The 11,169-nt window shown below is 28.6% G+C and overlaps 1 protein-coding gene and 1 non-coding gene across 3 annotated transcripts; one reads left to right on the top strand and one right to left on the bottom strand.

Annotated features, from left to right (window-relative positions):
• Positions 1 to 1,189: 1,189 nt before the first annotated feature.
• LOC147807999 (uncharacterized) lies at positions 1,190 to 8,773 on the bottom strand. 2 transcript variants are annotated; one of them, XM_087165751.1, is made up of 3 exons: positions 8,689 to 8,773; positions 2,543 to 2,634; positions 1,190 to 1,446 (listed from the first exon to the last, which is right to left on the bottom strand). In XM_087165751.1, the coding sequence occupies exons 1-3, from the start codon at positions 8,744 to 8,746 to the stop codon at positions 1,240 to 1,242; spliced, it is 357 nt and encodes a 118-aa protein (XP_087021877.1). In that variant the 5' UTR covers positions 8,747 to 8,773; the 3' UTR covers positions 1,190 to 1,239. The 2 variants fall into 2 exon arrangements, with proteins under 2 accessions (XP_087021877.1, XP_087021878.1); XM_087165752.1 differs by lacking the exon at positions 8,689 to 8,773 and adding an exon at positions 6,853 to 7,010.
• Positions 8,711 to 8,801, top strand: TRNAM-CAU (transfer RNA methionine (anticodon CAU)). Its single transcript is given in 2 exon segments — positions 8,711 to 8,747; positions 8,766 to 8,801. It is a non-coding gene; the product is annotated as a tRNA-Met (tRNA).
• Positions 8,802 to 11,169: the final 2,368 nt, after the last annotated feature.

The following is an 11,169-nucleotide window of genomic DNA, read 5'->3' as shown; positions in this document are numbered from 1 at the left end:
TTCAACGTAAATTGCGCAAAAAGTAAATATTTTTCAAAATCGTAGAAGACTTAATCTTTGCATTTGCTTAAAAAAGTTGATTGTTGAAATGTATTGCAATATTTTTGAGAGAAAAGTAAATATTAGAATATTGCAAGATCCTGTATTACGCTTTTTCCCCTCCCTCTATTTCATAAAACTTTTCATTCAACCAATTTTTAGAAATTTCTATTTTTCTAATATTTATTTTTATCTCTCTCTAATTATAATGAATTAGCTTTTAGAAAATATGTAGAAATTATTTAAAATTTTATAAAAAAAGCTCATTATATTCTAACAAACACGTGCAAAAGCTGCCGACCAAAATAATCTGGAAAATAAATTGGACAGAATTTAGTTTTCCTTTGACTATGGACATAATGTTTTGGCTCTTGAGTATATATATATATATATATTTTATTTCCAATGAGCTGCACAATCAGTCTTGCCGACGAGCAGACCTAGTGCGTTCTCCAGAGGTGGTATCCACTCTTTCAGGACCACCACAATGGGTGAGATACCGTTGGTCATGTTAATTTGGACATCTAGTTTCTGCCACACTAGATGGCAGCACCGAGACTCTATTTGGATGCTAAGGTGCACTAGGAATTTAATCTTGCCGAAAATGCCAAAATTTTGCCGGAATATATATATATTAGAATGAATATTCAAGCAGTGTGTAAACAAATAAAGTGAACTCACTTATGATTTGAACTGAAATTCATTCAGAATCTGGCTTTCGACTTTTTTAGAAGTTGTGGTGACAAGACTACAAAGCTAAAAATGTATCAATAAGATCAGTATTAGGTGACCAAAACGATACCCGCAATGAGAATATACCCTCGTATATTATACGTCGTCATATACTTATATGAGAATACGGAATACCCATGCTTTGAAAATATGCACAAAACGAGTCTGCTTGTAAATGAAATCTAGAATCTGCTGGAATGAAACTAATCTGCTTGTTGGAAGAAGCTAGGAGGGGATGATAAATAAAAGCATCTCTAAAATACATCTTCAATCAAATCTGAGTTTTCAATAAAATATTTCCTGTTATAAATATTTGTTCGGATAGACCTCGCAAATTTATGTTGTCCCTCGCTTAATCTACCATGCTTAGTTTTTTCTTCTTCTCTTATTTCCTCTTTTACAAAAAATGCAAAAATACTGCATTTAAAACAAAATTTTTATTTTCAAAATACTTCATTTGTACCATAATTAAGATCGCGTTTGTCGGTCAGTAATCAAATGTTGCAAGAGTAGCATGTTTCGTTCTTTTAATTGATTTCCCTCCACCATGAGCTCCATCATTACTGCATCATTTTCTAATCGCTTTCTACTGTATTCTTGAAATTTTTCCAAGAGTTCTTGCAATGTATCTGATATCTTTTTCCTTTCCTCAGTTTCAGGAGTAAGACCACCACCCTAAAATTAAGAAATCAAGATAATAAGAATCATATCAAAATAAAAGCTAGCAGTTTACGTGATCTAGTTTTTATCTTATCTAATTTTACGTCTTCGATTCGTTTAAGACAGCAAGTTGGTCGAAATGGACACTTCATGGTCTTTTTAAGAGGATATTAAAGAAAGAGGAAATAACTTTAGCTATTATTCATCTTTTCGTCCTCGACTCATTTAAGACAGTAAGCTGGTCGAAATTAACAAAATGGGCACTCCATGGACTTTTAAAGAGGATATTAAAAATAGAGAAATTATTTTAACTATTGTTTATTTTTAGCTATTGCTTATTTTTATGCTCTCAATTCCTTGAAGATAGCTATTTTATCCGAGCAAATAAAGTGGACATTGCAGAGACTTTTATATCAAAAAGAGGGGAAATTATTTAAGCTATTGCTTATTTTTAGCCATTGTTCATTTTTACACCCTCGATTCCTTGAAGACAGCAAGTTGATAGCATAATGTTGACACTTTAGGGACTTTTAAAAAAGATATTGAAAAGAGAGGCAATTATCACAACTATTGTTCATTTTTTTTAAATGTATCTAAATGTCCATAAATTTTCACTGAAAACTTTAACAAGAATATATCATGATTTTACTACTGTATGTACTTTTCACAGAAATTTATAACTGCAACTCTTTTATAATAGCAATAAAATGATAAGCCACATCTCTGCAAGTTGTTTCGAGTTTATGTGTATTCTATGTATGCAACGCCATCTAGCTCAAATTTCAGCTACTTGGAATGTAAACAACAAAACAACGTGAATAACAATTTCATTTACAAATATGACTCCAACGAAGCATAAAGCAATTTAAAATTTCTGAAATGTTGTTGTTTTAAGACACAAAGAAAAAAAATTGCATTATCACCACGCAAAAAATAAAATTGCGTTTTCAAATTGAATTCCGTTAAAAGCTATAAATATTACTAGATATAAAAACTATCTTATTACAGTTGCAAAGTTTTTAAATTCATAAAAAAAGGAGTATCATACACTAACATACAACTTTAAAATAGATGGGTTTTGACTGCTTATGGAATAAAACTGTCCGATTACCTGTCGTGACGTTAGCGACGCTGTGCTCGGAGCAGTTCCAGCCACGCGCCTTTCTGGATTATGTGGCGTCATCATCTTGACTGGATAATTATCTGAAACAGTAAAAAAAGCAATTGGCATCTTTGGAATTTATTTATTTACCATTTCAAAAATTTTGCATATTCAGGTAAACATGAATAAAAAATTTCTAAAATCGCCAACTATGAACTATGTGAAAACCAAATTTCATAAAAACATTGTTAATTAATCAATATTTTGCCAAAAGTGGAGAAAAAAATCGTCTCTGAATTAAATTTTTCATTTCATTTAAAAAATAAAAAATTCCATTTTAACATTGAAGTATCTCTCATATTGAAACGCAAAACTCCTTTCAATTAATAAAGAGAGAGAAAAAAAACTTTTTTTTTTTTTAACTTTGAGAAAGGTTGCATAAATTGTATCATTTCTTACTTTTACATTTTTATGACTTACAAGCCACTCACGATTCCATTTAAAGTACTTTAATAGTAAAATAAAGTTATCCTGCTACTTATATTATTTTTTGGCAATTATATTTAGGCAATAAGTATTGAAAATTAATTGAAACCTGAAATTGGAATTAGAAAACCTGTTACCTAATTCGTATATCTGTCACGGGCAATGTAAATAATTGGGCATTGTTTAGAATGCCCGGGCAATTTAAAAAGTGCCAAAAAGGATATGACAAAATGATAAATTATGTTGCAATTATTACATTGCCCGGTCATTATGTATAATGCTAAAAGTCAAGTGGGCAATTTGTGTCACACACAGCCACAGGGTGTCTTGGGATATTCATCCACTTTCAGATGCACCTGGATAATTTTTTTTTTAAATTTTTTCCCGCACATGCGCTGTATAAAGCAACTACTTCAATTACACTTATCTGGGGCAGTTTTTATTATTATTATTTTTTTAATTTTAAAGCAATAATTTCGGTATCAGTTTAAAATTGATTCAAACGCTTTGTTTAATTTTTTTTAAATATTTAAGCTATAGCAAAAGTGGCACTAGACCTAGTATATATTTCGGACATTTACCAAAGGTCTAGTCATACTAGGTCTGGTTAAGTGCCATTGCCCGGTATATCCTGCACTGATGTTTTTTTAGGGTCAACTGCCACTGCCCGGTATACATTTGCCCGGTATACCCTACACTGATGTTTTTTAAGGTTCAGGGCCACTGCCCGGTATACCCTACACTGATGTTTTTTTAGAGTCAAGTGCCATTGCGCGGTATATATTTGCCCGATACTTCAAACACTGTTGTTTGTTCTAATCTATCGTCAGTAAGTATTAAAATATCGAATAAATGTAATTACATCCACGAATAAATTAGTATCGAATTGGATGTAATAAATATTTCGGACATTCTCCAAAGCGACTAATTTGATTGTCAACATTCACCGGTGAACATTGGCCAGCCAGAATCACACCACACGCACGTGGTTGTCCCATTGCTGTCAATTAATCAAAGTGCCCAAAGAAATAATAGCGGTATTTATAATGACCGGGCAATGTGAGAAATTATCGTAAAGTAATTCAAATTTATCAAATTGCCCAATTTTAATGGTCAATATTCATAATAACTAAGCATTATGATTATGAATACTGAACTAAATAATTACATTGCCCGTAACACATCTACCCTCTAAGTTACACCAATCTCAAAAACATTAAGTATTTAGGGTCTTTTCGAATAATACGTATGTGGCTAACAGGGTATGGATAAGGAGAAAAAGGGATATGAGTAACACTTACAGTAGACATTGATATCCCAAATTTGTAATTTTTTTAAATTAAGAAAAATTTAGCAAAAAAATGCAATAAAAAATTTTTAAAAAAAGTTCTGACAATGAGTTGGAAAAAAATTGTTTCCAAGAACTTCAGGTCAAGATTTTGAGTAAAAAGGGAAAAAAATAAAATATTCTTAAAAATTATTTAACTCAAGTTTTATGAAATAAATGAAAACGCAAAATTTGTTATTTTGCAAAGTTAAAAGCTTTGTTTGAATTTAACCCTGAAATTAAACCAAAATTGTGCAAATTCAAACAAATTGCCTAAAATTGTGTAAAACTTTTCCAAATTACTACAACTAAACTCAAAGTGTAAGTATAAAAAGAAAAATTAAAAAAAGGGAGGTATGGTGGCTTTTTTTAGGAAAGGGGCTTGTGGTTTGCTTATTTTTGCTGACAAGGGGGAGGGGTACTCCAGTATTGCCAAAAATATGCTTACATAAGATTTGAACGGACCCATATGATTAGTAAGTAAGTAGACCATGTGTAACCTAAAACAATTTAGATTATCATAAAGATTAAATTTTTGAATTGTTAAATGCCTTAAAATGTTGGAGGAACAAAATGTTAAATACTTCCAAGCTCAAGCATATAGGTGCAGGATAAATCGGTCTGGCAAATGTCTTTTTTAATCAATAATTACCATATTTGACCCGAAGGCTGAAAACTTAGATGTTTTTAACAGTCTTGTAATTAAATAAAAGAAAAATAAATCTCAAAATCTCATTGAATTATTTTAAATAATTTCATTTCTTCCCGATTGATTCACACATGTATTAAGATATTATGCTGTCAAAAAAAGATTAATAAATAAATAAATGAACTAACGCAACAAGTGGTTGTTATTTTCTGCAAAAAGTAAAGAAAATTTACCCTCATTTTAAAGTTTTAGGAAATTATTTTGTTACTTTATTGTAAAGAAACTATAAAAGACACTGGCTAACCATAACAAAACAAAGTTAATTACTTAAAAGTAAAAAAAATTGACTGTGTTTAAAAGAACTTAAATCAATGTATTTAAAAAATGTAATTAAAACTAGTCCTTTAAATAATTTTTAAAATCTCGTAACAAATTAAAAACAAACTGTAAGCCTGTAACGAAAAATGTTATTTTAATAAAGGAAAATAACGAAAAATTTCTCTCATTTTAAAACTTCCACAAATCATTTCGTTGTTGTTATGTAAACTATTATATTACTTAAAAGTAACGGAATTAATTGTAAGTGCTTAAAAAGTATCTAAACCATTCTATTAAAATAAAAGATAAATGAAATTAATTCACTCCATATTTTAATTATTTAATTATTTTTTAATTATTATTTTACTAATAAAAGAAAAAGTATTAAGCGAAAGAAAACAAATTAAGCCAGTGGCTGCTATTTTTACTAAAAAGTATTGTAAAAGTACTCAAATTTTTTAAAACAACAAATAATAATCGTGATAAGATATCAAGATGAAAATACAGTAAGTAAACTATATATATCTGTGAAACTATCCCAATGGAAGTAAACAATACAAGACGCTGACTCACCATATCAGGACATGGTTAGTAAATCAATTAAAAATAATATAGTTAATTTAGTTATAATTTAAAAGTTGAACTCACCAATATAATTAAAAAAAATATCAAAATAAGTTTTTCCATTATGCATATGTAGTTAATAGTATATTTTAAATTGCGATGCTGTTACTCACATTAAAGTGTGCTAAAAAATAATGAAACTTTCTTCTTGTTGCAAAATTCTAGTAGATTAGTTTGTTGATATACATTAACAAGACATTATAAGCTATATCGCAAAAAATAATAGAGTTATGGTTTGAAAATCTTAAAAATCTTTCTACATAACAACACTAAATTATATCCCTTCATCTTTTATTATAAAACGTATAAAAAATGAGCCGGACAATTTTGAAATATTTTATCTGAAAAACCTTTCTTAAATCCCAGCGTTGTTATTTTCATTAAATAGTAATGAAAAATTACTCTTGTTTTTAAATGTGAATAAGTTATTTTGATATTCTATCAAAATGTTAAATTAAGTGAATATGTAATATGAAATGCTGGAAGATCGTATCAAGAAACAGCTAATTGAATCGTATAAAATGAAGAGAGTTAATTTAATGTGCTTGAAAGTTGCGAAAATGGCTGCTATTTTTGATAAATATCATTAATTTAAAAATTAAAAGATTTATTCCAACTTGAAATTTTTATAAATTATTCTGCTTCCGAAAACACTTAACTTCGCTATACAATAACAAGACATAACTATCAGGAAACAAATTTTATATATCGTTGTTTTACGGTAAGCAAACAAGAAAATCATTAAGAAAAAATAACGGCAAAATCTAAGTTTGCTTAAAGATAATGCAAATCATTGCATACTAAAACAAAGTAGTATGTCAATGCTTTGAAGAATTTGTTGTTAGAACAATTTTTAACTATAATACTAATTAAAGCACTAAATAAAATAATGAAATAAAAAATATTGAAACTTACCTCCCTTAGAAGGACTTATTAGAAAAAATTGACAGCTGAAATTTATTTTCTATGGATGAAACTTATTATTCCACTGGCTCAATCACAGACACCCCTCTCTCTACATCGAATGCCCCAATACTGATAACCCGAACTCTTCTCTTTTACCACCTTTTTTCAAGTTTGTCAACAATGCGCATGCGTGGTAATCTGCATTGGAATAAAAACATTTTTCCCCCCGTTTTCTTTGAAAACTTTCATTTCGCTACTTTCCTACATTAGTAATTTATTTTATACCAATAAACGCATGTTAAGCTTTATTTTTAACTATTATTTAAATTAATCATTGCATTTTAATTAAAGATAGGTATATGATGTAATATATGCAGCATATATATAGTATATGTATGTTTTTATGTGGTTCATAGTGTAAGATGTGTTCGTAATGTTTAAAAATTTTATAGAAAATAAACAGTTGCACTACATTTTAATACTAAAACTATTTAATTTCACATAAATATTCAAAGACATGATTAACTTTTTTGAATGACATAATTATTAATACCAATGGTGATATAATTAGCAAATCGTAATGCTTTCATGGGTCTGCATATATTAAAACAACACTTATAATAAATTAAATAAACTAAATCCAAAACTATTTTTAGCAATGGCTTTAATTATTAAGCTTTGTAGTACACACATGACCGAAATGTGATCAAAAAAATTAATAAATAGAAAGTATTTACTTAAACTTTAACTTTATTGGATTACAAATATAACTGAAATTTTTGCTGACAATATTCGATTGTTTAACCTTTAAGAAAAAATAAAATTACATTTTTTTCATGCAAAATTAACATTTTTTTTCTCTTTTCGGTAAATAACTTTTTCAGCTATGACTATAACTTCAGGTATAATTTAAACAAATACCTTCATTAGATGTAGTATTCGCTTTCGGCTAAGTGAGGAATCAACATTCTATTTAAAAAGAACATGCGAAGAGTATTTTGTAGAATGGTTGGTATTTGTAGGGTACGCAAAAAAGTATGAAGTATGAAAGATTATTTTCTTTAACTAGACATTATTTAGAATAATATATTGGCTTACAGAGACCAAGTATCAAACTTTTACATAGATTCTTCAGCATGTACAAATATGAGTTATTTTAGGTTTTCTGTATGTTGCGTGAAATTTGTGATATGTTTGTTTGTTTCCTACGTTGCCGGATGGTTTTCAACCTTTTTTTCTCTAATTCTTAAATAGAATGAGGAATTTTGAACTTTGCTGATAATATGTAAATGCGAGCATTTCCTCATTGTTATCTCACTATATGGATTGGAACAAAACTCATATAACTTTTGATACAAGGGAGATTTGAAGAAAAAAATTTATTAAAAAGTATACTTATTTATATTAAATATGGATCATTAAATATAGGTTATATATCGGTTATTTTATATACTGGTTTGATAATATATTTCTTAAATTAAGTTTCGAATAATTCCGTATTTTTAAAAATTGGATTAAGTAAGAAAAAGTTATTTTGCCTATTGGATTCTAATTTTTTTTAAAATTAATGTATAAACTTTTAAATCCAGTTATTTATTGGAATATTCATAAAGGAATATTCATACTTTTTAAGGGTTAACATAAAACTAAGGAAGGGAAGAAAATAATACTTTTTATTTTTTTATCAACTTTTATCGAATAAAAAGTTTTAAAAACTGTGCAGATGTTCATTACTATAGATTTTTCTTACTAGCACACTTTTAAACTCCGTAGTAAAATTTAAAAAATGTATCTCATAATTTACTTGTATTATCGTTGATAAATTTGAAGTATTATTATACAAACTTATTCTCAAGATTCCTGATAAGCCTCGGTAGCGCAGTAGGCAGCGCGTCAGTCTCATAATCTCTCACTCTTGAGTAAGCTGAAGGTCGTGAGTTCGATCCTCACCCGGGGCAAGAAGTTTTTTCTTTCCAGAAATGTTTTTGATCGACACACTTTTATACCATAAATTTTTACTTTTATTTATGTAATTTTATTTATTCCTTTTTACTCAAATTACATTCCTCTAAACTATCTTGAGCATTTAAACTTCCAAACAATAACTAGCATATAAACATCGGTTATATATAGTGCTAGTAAATTACGATCGGTGCTAATAAATTCGTACAAAAAAAAAAATTTTTTTTTTTTCGATTTCGATTTTTGAGTAGATATAATGTCACTTAAACTTTTTATTTTATTTAATAATATTATTTAGAGTCTAACAACTACTTCATGAAGCAAGTGGATGATCCTTAATTTTTTTTGTTTTTTGAAATGGTTGAAATTTTCTTCTAACAGAGAAAATGATTTTAAATAAAGGACCATCTATTTTAAAAAATATATATTTAGTAGGATAGGGAGGTTTCCTCTTTATTTTAAGATACAAGTTAAGTCTTTAATTCCACATAACTATATGTGTAATTTATTTTCACTATCAAAAAGTTGCAATCGTTAGGTGATAGAATAAAGCGATATTTTGTGACAGTGACCTTACAAAGTTCTGAACATAAAAGGTCACTTAAGCATTTTCTCCTACTAAGGTCAATTATATAAAAAAGAAAGCGTAACAAGTTATATAGAGTTTTATAAAATTTCATTATAATCATAAAGCTTAGTCTGATACTGGGGCTTATGCTGTACAAAATCTTTCTCAGACCTTTATTTATTTTATTAATATATAATATTTTTTAAATGTGTCTTTTGATGGGTTGATATTTATGATTCTAGGAAAAAAAGGTACCGGAAAAAAAGGTCCCCGGAAAAAAAGGTCCCGGTGAAAAAGGTACCTGTGTAGGGAAAAATATTTAAAATGAGAAGATTAGATTGAAGCGCCTTTTGCTGTTCCGTGCATGGTTTTTTCTTTTTTTTTTTTTCGTGTCACGCGTTTTCAACTAATTAAAAAGGACCAATACTTTCATCTCCAATCACGAATAAACATACAACACATAAATCCTCCCAACTTCCCCGATTGGCTACTTTAAGCCTCACATTAGCAACTTCTTCACAAAATATAATTTAAAATAGAAAATAACACATTTTTCACTTAAAAAAATTACAAAAAGAAAGTAAAACATAATTGAAAAATTTAAATAGTATCTTTCCGCTTTAAAAAATAATCAAAGAAGAATAAATAAATGAAATAAAATTTTAAAAAAAAAGCGTAATACAACCAATTCATAAGTCCCCCCCCCCTTTTACCTTTCTCCTTACCTCAATGATCTAATCTGAATTATTACAGATAAAAAGAATATTCATTGAAACAGCGAGAAGCATTCATGCTGCCCAGAAAGCGAGAGGGGAAATATCCCTACAGATTTTCCCTATTGAGGTACCTTTTTTACCGGGACCATTTTTTCCGGGACCTTTTTTTCCGTCTACCGATATTTATTGCCTTAGAGCATTTCTTCAGATTATTGTCAAAAGCTTAATAACGAGAAATAGCTTGAAAAGCTATGTTCTTTCCCTTGCTTCTGTGTTATTTGAAACGATAGTTCCAATCAGCTGTGTTAGAAATATTATTTACTTGACATTTCGCCAATTTTTTCGGAAAATTCTTTAACTGTGATAATTTTTATATCCAAACTTAGCTATAAACTAAAACTTTACTTTGCTATCCTAACTGTTCATTCACTATGAGATGACTCGCACAAACAAAAGATACAATTTACAATATTACATGCTTGTATTTATAAAAAAAAAAGGATAATTGCCATGCAATTCTAAGTAGACAACGTTATTAATTCTATAAAAAAAAAAAACGAATTGGAAATCCTTTCTGTAACTCGGAATGATACATAACATAATTACATAACTTTCTAAAAAATAGTAGTTAATTTTAACTAATTTTTCAATAAACTTATAATGTTTCAAAGGGCACGTTTCTAACACATGAGAAGGCATCACAAAAAAGTTTGAACATGAATAAATACATTTTATAACAAAAATATTATTATTTCTAAATCCACCTGTCACAAGGAAAAAGAAAGGTTCTTTCACTCTTAAAAATGAGTGAAGCAAACAATGGGAATAATAGAAGTGTACAGGTGTTCTGTGCAAGACCTATCACCCCTTTGAGTTGATAACATTTATTTTCTCCTTATCTATTTACCCCCTATAGAACAAATGTATGATTCTCTGACACTACAAAGAGCATTTCATTCATGAATTCTAGCATGAAATATCACACCAAGGTGCACTCTTTCTCAAAGTTATACAGAATGAAACAAGCACTTATGAATGAAACATATGTCACTTAAGTAAGGACCACCTAAGAATGAATGA

This window comes from Parasteatoda tepidariorum, chromosome 6, assembly GCF_982258835.1.
Source record: "Parasteatoda tepidariorum strain Cologne lab strain chromosome 6, Ptep-v5.0, whole genome shotgun sequence".
Lineage (NCBI taxonomy): Eukaryota > Metazoa > Arthropoda > Arachnida > Araneae > Theridiidae > Parasteatoda > Parasteatoda tepidariorum.
This window is presented reverse-complemented; position numbering and strand designations above follow the sequence as displayed.